The sequence below is a fragment of the Neofelis nebulosa genome, chromosome 3 (assembly GCF_028018385.1).
Source record: "Neofelis nebulosa isolate mNeoNeb1 chromosome 3, mNeoNeb1.pri, whole genome shotgun sequence".
Taxonomy (NCBI): Eukaryota; Metazoa; Chordata; class Mammalia; order Carnivora; family Felidae; genus Neofelis; species Neofelis nebulosa.
The window spans coordinates 45735354-45757639 of record NC_080784.1 but is presented as its reverse complement, the minus strand read 5'-3'; the positions used below and the strand labels follow the sequence as shown (position 1 = coordinate 45757639).

General features: G+C 38.2%; 1 protein-coding gene across 3 annotated transcripts in view; it reads left to right on the top strand.

Annotated features, from left to right (window-relative positions):
• BAG4 (BAG cochaperone 4) overlaps positions 1–18676 on the top strand; it is a 31082-nt gene extending 12406 nt beyond the window's left edge. Inside the window, exons 2-5 of one of the 3 annotated variants that reach the window (XM_058720673.1) lie at positions 5411–5515; positions 15977–16231; positions 16679–16933; positions 17662–18676. In XM_058720673.1, the coding sequence (XP_058576656.1) occupies positions 5411–5515; positions 15977–16231; positions 16679–16933; positions 17662–18147 (1101 nt within the window). In that variant the 3' untranslated portion in view covers positions 18148–18676. The remainder of the gene's footprint in view (positions 1–5410; positions 5516–15976; positions 16232–16678; positions 16934–17661) is intronic. The other 2 variants (XM_058720674.1, XM_058720675.1) reach the window with 2 other exon arrangements.
• The last annotated feature ends 3610 nt before the right edge of the window (positions 18677–22286 follow it).

The window sequence follows — 22286 nt, the reverse complement described above, 5'->3', positions numbered from 1 at the left end:
TTTTAGGCATATACCCAGGAGAACTGACAATGTATGTTCACATAAAAAATTATTCATGAAGGGGCACCTGGGTGGCTCAGTCGGTTAAGCATCCAACTCTTGATTTCAGATTAGGTCATGATCTCTCCATTTGTGAATTCGAGCCCTGCATCAGGCTCTGCGCCGACAGTACAAAGCCTGCTTGGGATTCTCTCTCTCTGCCCATTCCCTGGTTGTGTGCGTGGGTCCTCACACTCTGTCACAAGATAAATAAACTTTTTTTTTTTTTTTTTTTTTTTTTTTTTTTAAATTTTTTTTTCCCACATTTTTAATTTATTTTTGGGACAGAGAGAGACAGAGCATGAACGGGGGAGGGACACAGAGAGAGGGAGACACAGAATCGGAAACAGGCTCCAGGCTCCGAGCCATCAGCCCAGAGCCTGACGCGGGGCTCGAACTCACGGACCGCGAGATCGTGACCTGGCCGAAGTCGGACGCTTAACCGACTGCGCCACCCAGGCGCCCCAAGATAAATAAACTTTTAAAAATCTTTAAAAAATTTCATGAGTGATTACAGCAGCATTATTATTATATTATAAATTAAGATATATATTAAATATTTGTTATATTTATATATTATATGTAAATAAGTATGTAATATACATTAAATATATATATTAAATATATTTTATAGTATTATATTAACATTAACATAATGTTATAATAGCCAAAAGGTGGCAACAGACAATAAAAATGTCTGTCAACTGATGAATGGATAAACAATGGAATTTATACACAATGGAATTTATACACAATGGAATACTATTTGACCACACAAAAAAATGAAGTAGCGATACGTGGTACAACATAGTTGGACCTCAAAAATGTTATGCTAAGTGAAAGAAGCTGGCCACAAGATATCACATATATGATCCTATTTATATGAAATATCCAGAATAGTCAAGTCCATAGAGATAGAAGTAGATTCGTAGTGGCACAGGGCTGGGAGAGTGCAGAGGTAGGAGGGTATAGCTAAAGGGTACAGTATGTCCTTTGGAGGTTTTGAAAATGTTCTGAAATTGGTTCTAGTGATGATTGCACTTACCTGTGAATCTAAAAACCGCTGAATTGTACAACTTAAATGGTTAAATTGTAGTGAATTATATGTCAGTAAAGCTGTTAATAAAAATAATAACAGCAATGTTATGACTAACAGTTAACTAATGAGTGCAATTTTAGGTTTCTTTGCAGTTGAGCTTATCCCTAGCATATATTCCACTGAAGATGTATAGTAAAAATACTGCTATTTAAAAGTCATTTGAAATAATTCTTTCTTTCTGTATGGTTTTGTTACCGACTTGGTATTTAGTTATCGTATTCCTGACCTTTCCTGTAGTAAAAAAAAAAAAAAACACTTCAAGAATTGTGGCTTCCAACAGTAAACATTTATTTCTTGCTCATGTTCTGTGAGTCTGCTGTAGTGACTCTTCTCCAGGCTCCAGGTTGGGTTTGGTTTGCTCTTGTGTCTTTTTGTTCTGGGACTGAAGCTGAAATCACAGCTCCTGTATGGGATATGCTGGTTTCATGGTGGAGGACAGGCATGCAAAAGAGTTGCTAGAGTTTGCATTAATTCCTAAATCCTTTGTTTGGAAGTGGCGCACACACACATATTTGTTTCTTTTGCTTAAATGGTGAAATTACATTTTTAGGGGCACCTGGGTGGCTTAGTTAAGTGTCCGACTCTTGATTTTGGCTCATGTCATGATCCAGAGGTCATGGGATCAAGCCCTGCATAGAGCTTAGCGCTGAGTGTGGAGTCTGCTTGGGATTCTCTCTCTTCTTCCCTCTCTTCTCCACTCCCCTCTCCCCAAAATAAATAAATAAACTTAAAAAAGTGTTAAATTACATTTTAGAATATGTTTATACTTGTACGTCTAATTCAAATCCACTCTATACAATACTTCTGATGTTTCTCCATTTAATATATTATTTTTCTTTTCTAGTGTGAAAATACTGGTTCCCAATACCATTGTTCTATTTATTTCCTCTATTCTGAAATACACACAAATAGTTTAAAAATTAAAATGCTAATATCACTACTGAGAATATTCTACATAAAGTTTAATATTTCTTTGTATTTATTTTGCCTTTAGAATGTATACCACTGAGGCTATCCATTCAGAAACCTGTTCAGGAGTTACTTGAATGAATTATTTTTTGTGTGTGGTTATCCAATTTGTTAGTTTTTTAAATTTATTTATTTTTTAATGTTTACTTATTTTAAGAAAGAGAGCACAATAGCATGAGTGGGGCGTGAGCAGAGAGGGTGGGAGAGAATCCCAAGCAGGCTCTGTGTCATGAGCATGGAGCCTGAGCTTGGCCCCAATCTCACAAACTGAGATCCTGACCTGAGCTGAAATCAAGAGTTGGATGCTTAATGGACTTAGCCACCCAGAAGCTCCAGGAATCGGCTTTTAATAGGACCAGAGGCACTTCCTTCACGCTTTCTGGGAAGACAATGGCAGATAGGGTGCATTCAATTTAGTTAAGTAGGAAGATGGCACTTCTGATTCCTTTTTCCTATTTTTTTTTTAAGGTGAAATATGAGATAAAGTCAGTTGAAAAATGAGGGATGGGCTAAGAGGATACTGGTAGATTTTTTTTTTTAATGTTTATTTTTGACAGCAGAGACAGAGCACGAGCAGGGGAGGGGCAGAAAGGAGGGAGACATAGAATCTGAAGCAGGTGCCAGACTCCAAGCTGTCAGCAGAGAGCTTGATGTGGGGCTCAAACCCACGAACTGTGAGATCATGATCTGAGCTGAAGTCAGGGCTCAACCAACTAAGCCACCCAGGCACCCCAGGCTAAGAGGATATTAGAATTTGAGGGAACAAGAAGAGTGGAACTATTCTGGAGAGTGAGATGAACATTCTAAGGAAGTGTGGTCTCTACTTGAGATTTATGGCCTCTAAATAAGTGAAACCAGAGCTTGTGTTTCTCCACCAGTATTTAGAGGAAGTGCAGATGCGAAGTCAGTGGACAGTTGGGTTTAGACAGGGCTGGTTTTTTGCAGGGTGAGTGTATCTGAGGGAAGCAGTGGCAAAGGATTAGGTGTTGGTAAGCTGAGGAAGGAAGGAAGTGAGGACCTGGGCAGGGTGAGGGATAGGAGTGTGAAGTAGTGGAAATGCGGGTACCTCAGAGAGTCAGTAGGAGAGAACAGGAACCCGGTTCCTGCTAGAGGAACCTAGTTCTGGAGATTTAGGGATTAGTTCACCACTGCCGGGGTGAGTCACCTTCAACTCTTGTCTTTTCATCTTTACTCACAATTCATGTTCTTGGTAGAGAGAAATCAGTCAAATGCTTACCCTTTCACCAGGGGAAGGTAGGGAGGGCATTAATTGGGGGCATCTGCCTGATTAAGAAATTTGGTAGTTAGGATCTGAAGTATGCCTGTGATCTTTTTTTTTTAAATCTTCTCTTCTCTAATTTCTGCATTATGTAAAGGAGATGCTACTTGCCCAGCTTGTATAATGTCTTATGGAATAGTTTCGTGCTTTGAAAACAAAGCATTATGAAACTGATTAGTGCAGTTAAGCTAAGATGGTGACAATTAAACTCAGTGATTACAACTGCCAGTGAATTTCTTTGTGAAACAATTTGAAGATCTTGTTTAAGCTTAAAACTAAAACTATAAAGTTCAAAGGGAAATAACTTCTAGGAACAAGTGTATACATTAAATAGACTCTAAAATTTTTTTGAGTTGATCTAGTCTCTTGGAGTTTATTGGCTTATTGCGAATCATTAACTCTGAGTTGTAGTGCACAGCTGTAGAGATTAATGTCATAGCTAGATTTTCTTCTTGGAGTGGTAGTTGTTCTGTATCAATTCCTGATGCTGGAGTTAGTTGTAGACTGCCAGCAGAAGGTGTAGCCATATCAGAAAGCAAAGAAATATGAAAAAACTAGTATGGCAGGCCAACGAGTATTGAAGTTGTATGTGTTTGAAGTAAAGTTTAGTGGTACTATTTTCAAGCTTCAAAGTTGTTGAGATAGGCAAATATTACTCTTTAAAAACAATTTTTTTTATGTTTATTTTTGAAGGTGAGAGAGCATGAATGGGGGAGGGGCAGAGAGCGAGGAAGACACAGAATCTGAAGTGAGCTCCAGGCTCTGAGCTGTCAGCACAGAGCCTGACTGCTGTGCTTGAACTCACAAACTGAGATCATGACCTGAGCTGAAGTCAGATGCTTACTGACTGAACCATTCAAGTGCCCCTGGGCAAATACTATTCTTAACAGTGGCAAAGAACTATATTCTTGTTGTGCTAATTAAATTGGTATTGATAGGATTGGTGATTGGAGAGGGACAAAGGAATCTAGGTCTCTGGTTTTGATAATCATCTTAACATAGTAGATTTCCTTTATATGTCATTTGGTATCATAATGCATAAGAATAGACCTAGATAGTCAATAATTGCTTTTTCTAGGGCATGTGACTTACAATATAGTATTTCAAGCATCAATTTATCCCAACGTTTTTTTTTTTTTTTTTTTTTTTTTTTAATTTATTTTTGGGACAGAGAGAGACAGAGCATGAACGGGGGAGGGGCAGAGAGAGAGGGAGACACAGAATCGGAAACAGGCTCCAGGCTCCGAGCCATCGGCCCAGAGCCTGATGCGGGGCTCGAACTCACGGACCGCGAGATCGTGACCTGGCTGAAGTCGGACACTTAACCGACTGCGCCACCCAGGCGCCCCTCAAGCATCAATTTAATAATGAGTGATTTTATAGTAAAGTTCTCTTTTTATTTTTTATTGATTTTTTTATTTTTTAAATATAGTTTATTGTCAAATTGGCTAACATACAGTGTGTACAGTGTGCTCTTGGTTTTGGGGGTAGATTCCCGTGATTCATCGCTTACATACAATACCCAGTGCTCATCCCAACAAGTGCCCTCCTCAATGCTCATCACCCATTTTCCCCTGTCCCTCACCCCTCCAGCAACCCTCAGTTTGTTCTCTGTATTTAAGAGTCTCTTACGGTTTGCCTCTCTCCCTCTCTGTTTGTAACTAATAGAGTTGTTTTTTTTTTTTTGATTATTCATTTTGGGAGAGAGAGAGAGTCCATGTGCAACTGGGGAGGAGTAGGGAGAGAGAATCCCAAGCAGATTCTATGCTGTCAGCATGGAGCCCTACACAGTATGGAGTCCCATGCAGGGCTTGAACTCATGAACTGTGAGAACCCTGAGATCATGACCTGAGCTGAAACCAAGAGTCGAATGTTGAACCAACTGAGCCATGCAGGTGCCCCATTTTATAGTAGGGTTCTATTGCCTTTTTTTTTTTTTTTTTTTGATAATTATACTTGCCTCTATCAACTTTTCAATATGATGTAAGAATATTATTAAAGGTGACTTTTTTTTCCCTCCTTAGGACCAGCCACCATATCCTAGCTACAATTCTAACTATTGGAATTCTGCACGACCTAGGGCTCCATACCCAAGTACATATCCTGTAAGACCGGAAATGCAAGGCCAGGTATGGTCTAAAATTGCCAGACTTTCTGAATTTTTTCTTAATATACTGATTTTCAAAACATGTGAGATTTCATAATAATGATGTGTGGGTTTTTGTTATTTAATGGATTCTGTCTTCATGTTTTTGTCTCAGAGATAAAGAAATATCTGGGCAAATATTACCCTTAGCAAAAGTAGTTTGAAGCAAAATAGATTATTTCTTAGGACCTGGAAACAATAAACATAAAATGTACTTATTTTTCTAAGTTTGACTTTTTTTTTGAAATATAATTGACATGTAATACCATATTAGTTTCAGGTATATAATGTAATGATTTGATATTTGTGTCTATTGTGAAATGATCACCACAATTAAATCTAGTTAACATCTATCACCACATATAGTTACAAATTTTTTCTTCTGATGAGAACTTTAAAAAAATTTTTTAATGTTTATTTATTTTTGAGACAGAGACAGAGTGCAAGCAGGGGAGGGGCAGAGAGAGAGGGAGGCACAGGATCTGAAGCAGGCTCCAGGCTCCGAGCTGTCAGCCCAGAGCTGCATGTGGACCTTGAACTCACGAACTGTGGGAGATCATGACCTGAGATGAAATCAAGTCACATGCTTAACTGACTGAGCCCCCCAAGCCCCCCAAGAACTTTTTTTTTTTTAATTTTTTTTTTTTTTTTTTTTTTTTTTTTTTGAGACAGAGAAAAACAGAATGTAAGCAGGGGAGAGGCAGAGACAGAGGGGGACACAGAATCCCAAAGCAGCTCTAGGCTCTGAGCTGTCAGCACAGAGCCAGACGCAGGGCTCAAATCCACAAACCGTGACCTGAGCGAAGTCAGAAGCTTAACTGACTGAGCCACCCAGGTGCCCCTGATGAAAACTTTTAACATTTATTCTGTTGACAGCTTTCAAATATGCAATACAGTATTAACTATAGTCACCATGCTGTATCTTACTTACTCATGACTTGCTTATTTTATAGCTGGAAGTTGGAAGTTTGTACCTTTTGACCCCCTTCAGTCATTTGCATCCCTGGCCCCACCTCTAGCAACCATGTCTGTTATCTGAATTTAGGAATTTTTATTTTTTATTAAAAAAATTTTTTTTATGTTTATTTATTCTTGAGAGAGAGGGTGTGAGCAGGGGAGGAGCATAGAGAGAGGGAGACACAGAATCTGAAGCAGGCTCCACGCTGTGAGCTGTCAGCACAGAGTCCCACGCGGGGCTCAAACTCATGAACCACAAGATCATGACCTGAGCTGAAGTTGGACACTCAACCAACTGAGCCACCCAGGCGCCCCGAATTTTTTTTTTTTAAGATTGCATATGCAAATGTGATCATACAGTGTTTGTCTTTCTCTGTCTGACTTATTTCCATCTGTGTTGTCACAGATGGCAACATTTCCTCCTTTTTTATGGCTGGGTAATAGTAAATTGTTTTTGTATACACCACATTTTCTTTATTCATCCATCAGTAGACACTTAGGTTGCTTCCATGTCTTGGCTATTGTAAGTAATACTGCAATGAACATGGGGATTCAGATATCTTTTTGAGTTAGTTTTTTTGTTTCCTTTGGATATATTGCAAATAGGGGCATTACTGGGTCACTCTATTTTTAATTTTTCAAGGAATCTCCAAGCTGTTTTCTTTCCATAGTGGCTATACCAATTCACATTCCCAACCAACAGTGCACAAGGGTTCCCTTTTCTCCATATCCTCACCAGCACTTATTATTGTCTTGAGAATAGCCATTTTAACAGGTGTGAGGTGATATCTCATTGTGGTTTTGATTTGTATTTCCCTGGTGATTAGTGATGTTGAGCACCTTTCATGTACCTGTATGTCTTCTTTGGGAAAGTATTCAGGTTGCCTGCCTATATTCTAATTGGATTGTTTGTTTTTTTGCTATTGAGTTTTATGAGTTCTTATATATATATATTAGTTATTAACTCCTTATCAAATACATGATTTGAAAATATTTTCTTCCATTTAGTAGGTTGCCTTTTCATTCTGTTGGTGGTTTCCTTTGCCATGGAGAAGCTTTTTAGTTTGATGTAGTCCCACTTGTTTACCTTTATTTTTGTTGCCGTTGCTTTTGATGTCAAAAAAACTGACCTCTTAGGACAAATATTTAATTTTAAATATTTCAAGTAACTGAAAAAGTACAGAAAATATGTACATCTTTTTTTAATGTTGATTTATTTTTGAGAGCGAGAGAGAGAGAGCAAGGGAGGGAAAGAGAGAGAGGGAGACAAAGGATCTGAAGCAAGGTCTGCACCAATGCAGGGCTCAAACTCAGGAACTGTGAGATCATGACCTGAGCCGAAGTTGGATGCTTAGCTGACTGAGCCATCCAGGTGCCCCCGTACATCTTTTTATCCAGCACCTAGCTTTGTCAAATTTTTTTAATTAAAAAATTTTTACTGTTTATTTATTTATTAAATGTTTATTTTTGAGAGAGAGAGAGAGTCAGAGTGTGAGCTAGGGAAGGTCAGAGAGAGAGAGGGAGACACAGAATCTGAAGCAGGCTCCAGGCTCTGAGCTTTCCGCACAGAGCCCATTGCTGGGCTCAAACTCATGAACCGTTAGATAATGACCTGAGTGGAAGTCGGATGTGTAACTGACTGAGCCATCCAGGCGCCCCAAGCTTTGTCAATTTTTAAGTTTGCCACATTTGTTTCAGATTTTTAAAGGGGGGTAAAATAAACCCAGTTGAAGTCACATATAACACTTCTTTCTATTTCCTGAAGTTATATTTTGATCTCATATGTGTTTTTGTGCGTGTACTACTTGTATACACATTTATATAATATTATTTAACTTGTTTTTAAACTTGATATCAGTGGTTTCATACTAGCATTCTCCTGCAGCTTGCTTTTTTACTCAACATTGCTTTCCATTTTTCTATTGGATACATTTGAGGAAAGAACTTTCCTGGAGTATGGAATTGTTGGGGTTTGGTATATATGCTTATTAAATATAGCCAAATTACTTTTCACCATGGTTGTATCATTGTGGAAATGAGGAAATGTTTAAAAAGTTAGTCACCCATAATCTGCCAACCGTAATAAAGCAATAATTGTCACATTTTTTTTTTCTATTGAGGTACCATCTTTGCATATGCAAATACTTTTTTTAAAAATAAGACTGTAGTATATACAAATTTAAAGCAGTTGCATTTTAGCAGCTTTCAAAGGATCTGAATTTTAGATCCAGGTCAGAATTCTCTGTAAACTGATATTCTCTGCAGAATTAAATTTTCAGATCACCATAAAACATTAATATAATTCTTATGATAGATTTCAAATAGTCAAATAATATGTTCAATTCTGTTCTGACTTACTGGTGATACAGAGGCTGAAATAATGAAAAGAAGTTTCTTTATGGGGCTGAATAATTAATTTATTAAAAGAATCATGTTCCTGGGGTGGCTGGGTGGCTCAGTCGGTTAAGTGTCCGACTTCGGCTCAGGTCATGATCTCGCCGTTTGTGAGTTCCAGCCCCGCATCGGGCTCTGTGCTGACAACTCAGAGCCTGGAGCCTGCTTTGGATTCTGTGTCTCCCTCTCTCGCTGCTCCTCCCCCACTCATCCTCTGTCTCTCTCTCTCTCTCTCTCTCTCTCTCTCTCTCTCTCTCTCCTTCAAAAATAAATAAAAAACATTTAAAATAAAATAAAAAAAGAATCATGTTCCCTTTTTTTCTCATCAATTTGGTTATATAATCCTTTAAGATTGATTTTGAGCCAGAAGAATTCATTGAAGTTAGAGCAAGATTTGCTTATTTTACTTAAAGAAAATCTAAAAGCAATTGATTTTTCATAATGATTATGTGTAAATCAACTTTAGGATAAGGTTGTAGGAGCTCATGGAACACAAAATAAAGAAAAAACCATGTTACTACTTAATTTTTTTTTTAATGTTTATTCATTTTTGAGAGACAGAGACAGAGCATGAGTGGGGGAGGGGTAGAGAGAGGGAGACACAGAATCCAAAGCAGGCTCCAGGCTCTGAGCTGTCAGCACACAGCCAGATGCAGGGCCCGAACTCACGAACTGCAAGATCATGACCTAAGCTGAAGTCGGACACTCAACCGACGGAGCCACCCAGGCGCCCCAAAACCATGTTACCACTTATCACAGACTTGTATTTTACTTCTGTCATCTGCATTCGTGTGACTGAAATTGAGAGGCACACATTGTTATTGCTTAATGTGATATGCTTATGGTTTGGCCATATATCATAAAATTCACCCTTTAAGTGTACAATTCAGTTGTTTTTAGTCTACTCACAAGATTGTGCGACTATCATCACTATCTATTCTAGAATATTTTTATCAGTCCAGTTAGAAACTGTGTACCTATCACCCCATTCTTCTCTCCCCCTAGCACCTGGCAACTTTTAGTATACTTGTTATCTCTATGGATTTGCCTATTCTGGACATGTCATTAAACTGAATCATATAACATATATTCTTAAATGTTTATTAATTTGAGAGACAGAGGGACCGTAAGTAGGGGAAGGGCAGAGAGAGAGGGAGAGAGAGAATCTCAAGTAGGCTCTGTGCTGTGAGTATGGAGCCCAACATGGGGCTTGATCCCACGAACTGTGAGATCATGACCTGAGCTGAAATCAAGAGTCAGATGCTCAACAGACTGAGCCACCCAGGCACCCCAGGAATCATATCACATTTGATATCTTGTGACTGGCTTTTTTCTTTTAGCATAATGTTCATCCATGTTGTGACAATGTATTGATACTTTGTTCCTGTCTGTGGCCAAGTACTATCCGTTCCATGGATATACCACATTTATTTTATCCATTTATCAGTTGATAGAAATTTGAGTCTTTTTCACTTTTTGGCTGTTATGAATAATGCTGTTATAAACATTTGTTTGCTAATTTTTATGTGGACGTATGTCTTCTCTGTTGGTTATATATGTAGGAGTGGAGCTACTGGGTCACGCGGTAGGTAGTTCTGCTGTGTTTAACACTTTGAGGAGCTGGCAAAGTTCTAACAAAAAATGCTGAAGTCCTTTGATAGGGTTCTGAATTGAGAAACCATGATACAGAAAGATACTGGTCAGAAATTTCATTTAATTTGAAGGATAACTAGGATGTAAACTACAGCCTATTAAAAACTGGTCAGGAGCCCCTGTGAGACAAAAATTGGAAAAGTTCTATAAATAGAGGAAGCAACCTGTGGATGATCATAGATTTGTTAGCTCCAAAAATGAGTATTAGAGAAATTCAAGTTGATGTCGACTGCTGAAGATTATGACTCTTGGAGCACTTTTGTGGTGAAACTTTCCATGTTTTTCAAGAGAAGCACAATAGGAGGAACTGTGTTGCTGAAAGGTAATCTGTTTTTGCTTGGATTGGGTCTGTTTGCTGTAGAATGGAAAGGGAATCCGCCGAACAGTGTATCGCTGTCCGTGTGAGAGACTTGACCACTTTTCTCCTCTTTGGATTCTACATCTATACAACAGTCCATCAACTGTGAAATTGACTGTTGGAAGAAGTATTCATATGGGTGATTGTTAGCTTGCAAGGAGACACCAGATGATGTGATGTTAGTTTGACTTTTGAATGCTAGGTAATATCTATATTTACATCTAGAACAAGAGTAGCAGCTGGGATTTCTGAGTTTCCAGTCTCTTGATTTCTTCTGGAAGCCAGAATGAGACTTTTACAGAAATTTAATAACTGTCAAAGATTTTACTTAATTCTTATAGTTTCTCTTTCAGATTTTATCTGTTGCTGTATCAGCTGACAGTTTTCAAATTGTAACTTCTTTTCCTTAGACACAAGTTTCCCTTCAGTAAAATAGTCTACTTGGACACTGATGAAGTTGCTCTGGTCCTGGCAGCCCGCTGGATTCTAGACACACTTGGGATTTACGACATTTGTAATAGCATAAATTTTTTTTTTTTTTTTGCTACAAAAGTAATACAACTTTATTACTAAATATTTGGGAAATAAAGAAAAGGAGGAAAATACTAATTTTGCCATCCTAAAAGATCTATATTTTGGTAAATTTGTTTTGCATTTTTCCTGTTATGTTTACACAGCTTTAAACTTATAAACTTTTTTTATAAAAATATAAACTTTTTTGTATGGCTTTTCATTTATCATATGTACTCTGCATGTTACAGGGTAAAATAAGAGGTGAAGTTTTTTTTTTTAACATTAAGGAAATTTTCAAACATAATCAAAAGCAATGACAGTAGCCCAATAATCTCCTATGTACTCATCTTAGCTTCAGTAAATATCAGTGCACAGACTTCTTGTTTCATCTGTATCCTTGAGTTATTTTGAAGTAAATTCTGGACACCATATTATTTCACTTGTAAATACTTAAGTATATATCTTTAAAATGTAAAGAAGATTTAAAAACATAACAATGTCATTTTTCAACGTTTTTTATTTATTTTGGGACAGAGAGAGACAGAGCATGAACGGGGGAGGGGCAGAGAGAGAGGGAGACACAGAATCGGAAACAGGCTCCAGGCTCCGAGCCATCAGCCCAGAGCCTGACGCGGGGCTCGAACTCACGGACCGCGAGATCGTGACCTGGCTGAAGTCAGACGCTTAACCGACTGTGCCACCCAGGCGCCCCAACAATGTCATTTTTAAAACTTAAAAAAACTAAAAATAATTCTTTAATATCATTAAATGTCCGGTCAGTCTAACAGTGAATTTTTAGACAATAAAATTCCCTCAATGAATAGCCTGTAATGTACTTAATCATTCCATTATTAGAGGAAATTTAGGTTGTTTACAGTTTTGTGTGATTATAAATAATGCTGTGTTGAACAAATTCATGCCTATAACTTTTTCTGTAGTTGAATCTTCTCCTTAGGAAGAATTTCTAGAAGTTGAATAATAGTACAAAAAGCCACATGATGTTTTATCAAGTTTCTAACAGCATACATTGTATTAAGGATACTATTTTTAGGCACATCTAGGTGGAAGATCTTAACAGCCCTCCAGTGGCTTTAACAAGGGGTGGTTCAGTCATCCCTCTGGTTAGGGAATGCCTTGCTGGATCTTCCAAGCACCTGTCCTTGCATGGAATTTTTTGGCCATGTGGTGATAACACCCTGTCTTTTATCCTCTTGCCATAAAAATATGGCTAAGAGTTTATTTTCTACAGAATTATGATTGTCCTGCCACTTTGATCCATCTCATTTTAAAAAAGAATTATTTTGAGAGACAGAGAGCCACAAGCACAAGCTGGGGAGGGACAGAGAGGCAGGGAGATAGAGAGAATCCCAAGTATGCTATGCACTATCAGCGCAGATGTGGGGCTTGAACTCATAAACTGTGAGATAATGACCTGAGCCAAAATTGAGTTGGGTGCTTAACTGACTGAACGACCCAGATGTCCTGATCCATCTCATTTTTTGATGTGTTAGACTAGAAATCAAATTTGACTATTATTTTTTCGGTTATTAGCAGCTGTCTTTTTAAAAAAATTTTTTTAATGTTTTCTTTATTTTTGAGACAGAGAGAGACAGAGCATGAGCAGGGGATGGGCAGAGAGAGAGGGAGACACAGAATCTGAAGCAGGTTCCAGGCTCTGAGCTGTCAGCACAGAGCCCAATGCAGGGCTCAAACTCACAAATGGCGAGATCATGACCTGAGCCAAAGTCAGACGCTTAACCGACAGCCACCCAGGCGCCCCAGCTGTCTTTTTTTTTTTTTTTTAACTGAGGTGTAATTAACATGTAACATTGTATTCGTTCTAGATGTACAACATAATGATTCAATATTTGCATACATTGCATAATGATCACCACAGTAAGTCTGGTTAACATCATAGGATTCTTTGCTTGTTTTTCTACCCGAAGTGGAAAAGATTATGTAGTCTTAGACAAGTACTGGAAAACTTGATTCTGTGTTTTTATCATTTAAAAAAGATGAAGCAGAAGTTAATTGAAACATTAAGATAGTCATTTAAATGTAAAGTTTGGCTGTAATTCATTTGGATATCTAACCTAGGATTCTGGGTGCCAATAGTAGTGTGGATGGGTGATTTAAAACTATAGTGAACAGGGCGCCTGACTGGCTCAGTCAGCAGTGCATGAGACTCTTGATCTTGAGGTTCTGAGTTTGAGCCCCACATTGGGTGTAGAGATTACTTAAAAATAAAATCTTAAAAAAAAATGACAGCAACACATGAGGAATTTGCCTCTGTAGTCTTTTTTTTTAACATTTTATTTTTTATAATTTATTTATTGTTTAATTTACATCCAAGTTAGTACCATGTGGTGCAACAATGATTTCAGGAGTAGATTCCTTAATGCCCCTTACCCATTTAGACCATCTCCCTCCCCCCCCGCCCCAACCCCTCCGGAAGCCATCTGTTTGTTCTCTATATTTCAGAGTCTTTTATGTTTTGTGCCCCTCCCTGTTTTTATATTATTTTTGCTTCCCTTCCCTTATGTTCATCTGTTTTGTATTTAAATTCCTCACATGAGTGAAGTCATATACTTGTCTTTCTCTGAGTTATTTCACTTAGCATAATACCCTCCAGTTCCACCGGTGTAGTTGCAAATGGCAAGATTTCATTCTTTTTGATTGCTGAATATACTCCATTGTGTGTGTGTGTGTGCGCGCGCACACACACACACACCCCACATCTTCTTTATCCATTCATCCATCGATGGACATTTGGGCTCTTTTCATACTTTGGCTATTGTTGATAGTGCTGCTATAAACATTGGGGTGCTTGTACCCCTTCAAAACAGCATACCTGTATCCCTTGGATAAATACCTAGTAGTGTAATTGCTGGGTCATAGGGTAGTTCTATTTTTAATATTTTGAGGAACCTCCATACTGTTTTCCAGAGTGGCTGCACCAGCTTGCATTCCCACCATCAGTGCAAAAGAGATCCTCTTTCTCCGCATCCTCGCCAACATCTGTTGTTGCCTGAGTTGTTAACGTTAGCCATTCTGACAGGTGTGAGGTGGTATCTCATTATGGTTTTGCTTTGTATCTCTAATGATGAGTGATGTTGAGCATTTTTTCATGTGTCGGTTGGCCATCTGGATGTCTCCTTTGAGAAGTGTCTATTCATGTCTTTTGCTCATTTCTTCACTGGATTATTTTTTGGGTGTTGAGTTTGATAAATTCTTTATAGATTTTGGATACTAACCCTTTATCTGATAACGTCATTTGCAAATATCTTCTCCCATTCTGTCGGCTGCCTTTTAGTTTTGCTGATTGTTTCCTTCACTGTGCAGAAGCCTTTTCTTTTTTGGTGAGGTCCCAATAGTTCATTGCAGCCTGTTGTTATTTACTTGGGAAGCAGAGTGGGATAGTACAAAGAACGTGGGCTTTTCATGGGCTTTGTACTTTTCAGATCTGGGTTCATTTCTTGATATTGCCATAATAGTAATAACAACAATGATATTATAAATAATTACTATCTATTGAGCATACCGAGTGCGAGACCCTGTGCTAAGCATTTATATATATCAGCTCATTTAATTTTCACAGTAGTCCTACCAGGTAAGTTTATGATTTCCATTTTTCTGGTAGAGAAAAGCTCAGAGAGATTAAACACAAAGCCTATGGCAGAGCTTGGTCTCTCTAGTCTTCTCTTCTTTTTTTTAATGTTTACTTTTATTTTTTTTAATGTTTATTTATTTTGGAGACAGCAAGAGTCAGTGCAAGTGGAGGAGGGGCAGAGAGCGACGGAGACACAGAATCTGAAGCAGGCTCCAGGCTCTGAGCTGTCAGCAGAGAGCCTGATGTGGGGCTTGAACTCACGAACCACGAGATCATGACCTGAGCCAAAGTTGGACGCTTAACTGACTGAGCCACCCAGGCGCCCTGCTTTAATGTTTATTTTTAAAAGAGAGACAGACACAGACAGACAGACATAGCATGAGTGGGGGAGAGTCAGAGAGAGAGGGAGACACAGAATCTGAAGCAGGCTCCAGGCTCCAAGCTGTCAGCAGAGAGCCTGATGTGGGGCTTGAACCCACAAACTGTGAGATCATGACCTGAGCTGAAGTCGGATGCTTAGCCGACTAAGCCACCCAGGTGCTCCTCTAGTCTTCTCTTTTAGTTGTACCCTGGTTATTTTTTTCTGTGACTAGCCATTACCTTAGGTCTCCCAGGACCCCTCTCTAGGTGGCAGGCACAGGTTCTCCACTGTCAGTTGTAATTGTTAGGTATACTTACGGAAGTGTTTGGGAAGCACAGCCCTGAGGCCTTCACTTCCTCATTCATCACAATATACCCTGTCATTGCTACAACACAGACTCTACAGTGATAATCTGAGTTTAATATATGGTATATGGCCATAATACATGAGAGAAAGAATGCTTCACAGATTGCTTAGGCAGTTCATATTTTCATTAGTTACTGACCTTTGTCCCTTCCCAAACTTTTCAAAGTTGGGTATTAGGTCAGGGCACTTCAGTTCTTCTACTCAGTCATTTTTTTTTTTCTTTCTTTTACAGAGTTTGAATTCTTATACAAATGGAGCATATGGTCCACCATACCCTCCTGGCCCTGGGGCGAATACTGCATCCTACTCTGGGGCTTATTACACACCTGGATATACTCAGACCAGTTACTCTCCAGAGGTTCCAAGCACTTACCGTTCACCTGGCAACAGCCCAGCCCCAGTCTCTCGTTGGCTGTATCCTCAGCAGGACTGCCAGACCGAAGCACCCTCTCTTCGGGGGCACGTTCCAGGATATCCTGCTTCACAGGTGAGCAGTTATCTGTTGGGTTTTTATTTGTTTAATATTCTATGAGTGATACCATGTTTGTTTCTCTGTCCCTTCAAGGGGAGTTCTGATACATCTTAATTTGTTATTCCTTATAGCATATGGGTCCACTTATTTCTCGTATCTTGGGACAGATTTATGCTATAATTTAGCCATTGAATTTTAAGCCTTCTACCTTCTGAGTTTGATTGTCTCTAAATCTGCCCCTGGTATCTTCAGAATGAAGCTTTTTTTGGGCGTGAAGAAATGACTGCAACTGATTAGAGATGCTACCACTTAGCCTGGTAGCAGCCAAAGTACATCTGTTAAGGAGAGAGGAAGCATCTCAATCTGTTGATACTAGAGTTATTTTCATTACTTCGTTCAGGTTTTTTTGTTTTTGTTTTTGTTTTTAGCAGTGACCAGCATATTTCCTTCCTTTCAATCTAGAACCCTGGAATGACCCTGCCCCATTATCCTTATGGGAATGGTAATCGTAGTGTTCCACAACCAGGACCAGCTGTACGACAACAGGAGGACTCATGGGCTTCTCCTGGTGCTTATGGAATGGGAACCCGTTATCCCTGGCCTTCAGCTGCGCCCTCAGCACCACCTGGGAATCTCTACATGAGTGAGAGTACTTCATCATGGCCCAGCAGCAGCTCTCCTCAGTCCCCTCACTCACCACCACCCCAGCAGCCCAAGGTAGGAGGCCTTCTAAACATTGTTCTTTTCATGTTTGGGTAATTGAAAAGGCACAACATGAAACTTTCCTGCGTTGGTGTGTATTAAATGGGGACTAATTGCAAAAAGTTGGTGATTACTACCTATAGCTTTAGCCCAGTTTCTTCCTCTTTTTTTTAATACATTTTATTTTTTAGAACAGTTATAGGTTCGCATCTTTTTTGTAAAAGACAGAAAAACGCTCATTTACTGTTTGTTGTAATGCTATCTGAATGTTAAACAAAATCAAAGATTGCATTTTATTACCTCAGTCAGTACACAGAAGACGATATCAATGTGAAATTATATAAACCACAGACATAAACATCATTTGTCTGTGGCTACATTCCTTTTTAAGGTCTGTCTTAGGTTTTAACTCTTCAGAGGAAGACTATCTAATTCCTATTTATTAAGTCACTGGGTGGATTGTGAGGTGGAAAGGAGCGATTGTGAGGTGTTCGTGATGATGAACACTTCAGGGTAGATTCATTATACTCAGGAATTCTCTGCCTTTTACTGGACAGAGCACTCCTTTTGTCTTTTTAGGGTTGTGTTTTCCTCAAATTGTTAAGGAGGGATGCCTAGTTTTTTTAGTGGGGACTCTTTTCATGTACCTTCACAGTCTGGTGAAAGATGTTGGCTAACCACTCTGATGTTGATGGATTGCCATTAAAACAGCTCTTTTCCCCTCTTTGCTCTCCCACTCCAAGGACTCCTCCTACACCTATAGCCAATCAGATCAAGGCATGAACCGGCACAACTTTCCTTGCAATGTCCATCAGTACGAGTCCTCGGGAACAATGAACAATGATAATTCAGATCTTTTGGATTCCCAAGTCCAGTACAGTGCTGAGCCTCAGCTGTATGGTAATGCCACCAATGAACACCCCAGCAATCAAGATCAAAGTGATAATCTTCCTGAAGAGTGTCTATCTTCAGATGAAGGTACTCCCCCAAGTATTAAAAAAATCATACATGTGCTGGAGAAGGTCCAATATCTTGAGCAAGAAGTAGAAGAATTCGTAGGAAAAAAGACAGACAAAGCATACTGGCTTCTGGAAGAAATGCTAACTAAGGAACTTTTGGAACTGGATTCAGTTGAGACTGGGGGCCAGGACTCTGTCCGGCAGGCCAGGAAAGAGGCTGTTTGTAAAATCCAGGCCATACTGGAAAAATTGGAAAAAAAAGGATTATGAAGGACTTAGAACAAAGGGGAAGCCTGTTACTAACTTGACCAAAGAACTCTTGATTTTGGTTAATTAACCCTCTTTTTGAAATGCTTGTTGGTGACAAGAAGCAATACATTCCAACTTTCCTTTGATTAAAACTTGAAAAACCGGTAAAGGACTTGAAAGAACATTTTAGTTATGAGTTGTTTTCAGTTTTCAGACCAATGAATGTAATAGGAAACTGTGGAGTTACCATTATTGCCAAGTAGACTCACTCCTTAAGAAATTTGTGGATATCTACAAGCTGCTTCTTATCAGCAGGAGGGAAACATGCTTTATGTAACAGGCTTATCAAAAACCTACCAGATGAGACTGGATATAATCTGAGGCAAACAGGCTCTGTTTTTTTAAACATCTGGATTACTTGTCACATTTTTGTACATTGTGACTGCTTTCAACATACACTTCATGTGTAAATTACTGCTTGGACTTTAGCCTTCTTGGACCTTTGTTTTGTTTTGTTATTTGCAGTTCATAAATATAGTATTATTCTCTACTTCTTGGTACGTTTTGTAGTAATATATTTAATATAATTATTCAAGAGACTATATTGGTAGCCCGATAGTATGGCAATTCTGAATGAATTTCTATCTTTGCACCACTTGAACATATTGCAATGTGTATTGAGTTCCTGAGGTATCTTGTCTCCTTTTTTGTATAGATCTTTAGGGTAGAGTTTTACCACTCCTACTTTTCATGTTAATAGTGGAAGGCGAATTGGGAGATGGCAGGGGCATAGGAATGAGATGTTTGTGGCCATTTTCTTTTTTGCTTTTTTATTATATTTGGATAAAGATCCACCTTAAAATTTCCTTAATCCCCTCCTGCCCCCCCCCCCCATCGTCTTTTCACTACTGCTGCTTCCATGTAGAGCATTTTGATAGGTAGGGATGAAAAATTAAATGCCACAGTGAGTAGAAATAACTGCAAAAGTAATAAATGTGACCATCTGGAAATGTGCTTCTCCATCTAAAATACTAGGTTCACCATCAAGATCCCTATGGGCAGATTTCACCTCAGTTGATAGTCAAAAACAGTAAGGATAAAAGGATTCATGCTCAGGGAATGAATCAGCCATAGCTAGAGTGGGAAATTTTCTTTTAAAGGCATATTTGATGTTTACCTTTATTTCCTTAGAGTAAATTGTTTTATAAAAAAGATGTTTATTACCATTAATAACAGTCATTTCAGAGACATTAAGAAAGTGATATTGAAAGGGTCTTAGCTGGGCTTGCTTGGGTAGCTTCATGCTATGGTATGGAAGAGACTTAGGTAAATGACTTACTTTTTCTATCAGAAGTGAGTTCTAGTATACAGTATCTGTTATTGGAAAAACAGCTGTTTCTTAATAAGATATCCAAGTGATAACTTTTTTCTAGACTATCAGGCCTATTAGTGCTAATAAATCTATCCGCCATCTCCTCTCCTTTTAAACAAAGCCAAACAAACGTATGATGAGAAGAAATGGAGTAAAGATATTGGCTGGGTCTGATGGATGGGATGAATGATTTTATGAGATAATATGGTGACAGTTTTATTCTAGGATTTTTATTTTTGGTCTAAGGTAAGAATGTTAAAAAAGGCTTTCTATGAAAATTAGAAAATTGTACTTGATACTAAAAATTTAGAAGGGGGAGAACCTTAAAGCCAATTTAAAGGAAACCAGTGAGACAGTGACATTCAGGAGAGAATACTATTAACTATTTAAGTGAGGGCCCAAGATACCAATTTCCACAAAGTTTTGATTTTTATACACACACATACACACATTATGCACATACGTATGTGTGTATGTTTTTTAACAGATTTTTTTTTTAATTTTGAGATAATTTTAGACCTCCTGAAGAGTTGTAAAATGAGTAGTTTATGTGCATCTTCATTGAACTTTCCCTTATGTTAACATCTTATACAACTATGGAACATTTGTCAAATTAAGAAATTAGCCTTGATACAATACTGTTAACAAAAGTAGAGAGTTTAAAAAGTAGAGATTTTCTTGGTCTTTTCAGTGATGTCCTTTTACTGTTCCAAGATCCAGTGCAGGATCCCACCTTGCACTTAGTTGTCATGTCTACATAGTGTCTTCCAATCTGTGACAGTGTATCATGACATCTGATGTCATAATGTATTTCTGGTGTTGTTAACCTTAATCACTGAGGTGGTGTCTGCTAGGATTCTCTACTGTAAAATTACTATGTTTTTCTTTGTAATGACTATTTGCTGGAGCTACTTTGAGACTATGCAAATGTCCTGTTTCTGCTTAAACTATTGCCCACTCATTTTCGCATCCATTGCCAGATCTTGCTTGTGTAAGTTACTACTGTGGTGTTCTAATGGTGACTTTCTATTTCTCTCATTTCTTCTACATTTATTAATTGGCATTCTTATGTAAGGAAGGGTTATCACATTCGGATTTATATTTTTAATTATAGTAAGATATTCAAGATAAGTACAAATTAAGAACTTGAAGATGTAAACCGTGTTAAAATGATTCCAAATACCAATATCAAAGAAAGGAAAGCTAAATTGGTAACCTGTTTGAGAAAATATAATGAACTTAAGAAGGAAAATAGTATTTATGATTTGTGGGTTTGGTTCAGTATTTGACTCAGTTATCGACTCCAGACTAAATTCAAAATTGTCTTGGAATTTCACATCTGGACTTTCTAGAAGTCTCTAAATTTATATTACTTTGGGGGTAGTTTTTGTCAAAAGGCTTGAATAAAGTTACCAAGACCTGGCATGTTAAACACAGCTATGTCTTCTTTATAATAAGCCACTAATGTTTCAAATGTAAATGCCAATATAAATATTTAGACAGATATGCCCTAATGAAGTATCTGGTATGGTGGGTTATGCTTGTTTCTACTTTGTTGGTGTGGAATTCTTCTAAATGCTTTAAAAAATAGGGTTTTAAAAACAGTTCTGTAGTGGTTACTATAATTCTATTAATGGTAGGAAGATTTTTTAAAAAGTTGAAGAATATAGATTAAATTGGCATTTACAAAAGGTTTTTGTTTTTTTGTTTTGTTTTTTAGTTTTATTTATTTATTTTGAGAGAGAGAGAAAGCATGGGTGGGGAAGGGGCAGAGAGAGGCAAGAGAGAGAATCCCAAGCAGGCTCCAGAGTATTAGTGTGGAGCTCAATGTGGGGCTCAAACCCAAGAACCATGAGCTCATGACCTGAGCTGCAGTTGGACGCTTAACCAATTGAACCACCCAGGCGTTTTTTGGGAGATGGGTAGTTGATGACTGGAATTTTTTCTTTTTCATCTTTTTTTTTTTTGTTTTTAAAAAGTTGAGTTTTAAAGACTCAAATAATTCTATGGAGGTTATAAGGTTAAAGAGTCAATTCTGTGACAAGGACCATGCTTCTGCTCCCAGTCCTGTGTTTTCTTTCACAAAAGCAACAACTTTTTTTCTAATTATTTTTTTTTTAAGTTACATCCAAGTTAGTTAACATGTAGTGTAATAATTATTTCAGGAATAGGATTTAGTGATTCATAACTTACGTGTAACACCCAGTACTCATTCCAGCAAGTTTCCTCCTTAATGCCCCTTGCCTGTTTAGCTCATCCCTCCACCCAAAACCCCTCCAGTAACCCTCAGTGTGTTCTCAGTATTTAAGTGTCTCTTATGGTTTGTCTCTTCCTGTTTTTATATTATTTTTGCTTCCCTTCCTTTATGTTCATCTGTTTTGTATCTTAAATTCCACATATGAGTGAAGTCATATATTTGTCTTTCTCTAATTTCACTTAGCATGATACCCTCTAGTTCCATCCACATTGTTGCAAATGGCAAGATTTCATTCTTTTTAATTGCCAAGTAATATTCCATTGTAGATATATACACCTCATCTTCTTTAAAAAATTTTTTTTTAATGTTAATGTATTTGAGAGAGAGAGAGAGAGAGAGAGAGAGCGAGCAGGGGAGGAGCAGAGAGAGGGAGACACAGAATCTGAAGCAGGCTCCAGGCAAGCTGTCAGCACAGAGCCCGACGCAGGGCTTGAACTCAAGAACCGTGAGATCATGACCTGAGCTGAAGTCGGACACTCAACCGACTGAGCCACCCAGGTGCCCCTATATACCACATCTTCTTTATCTGTT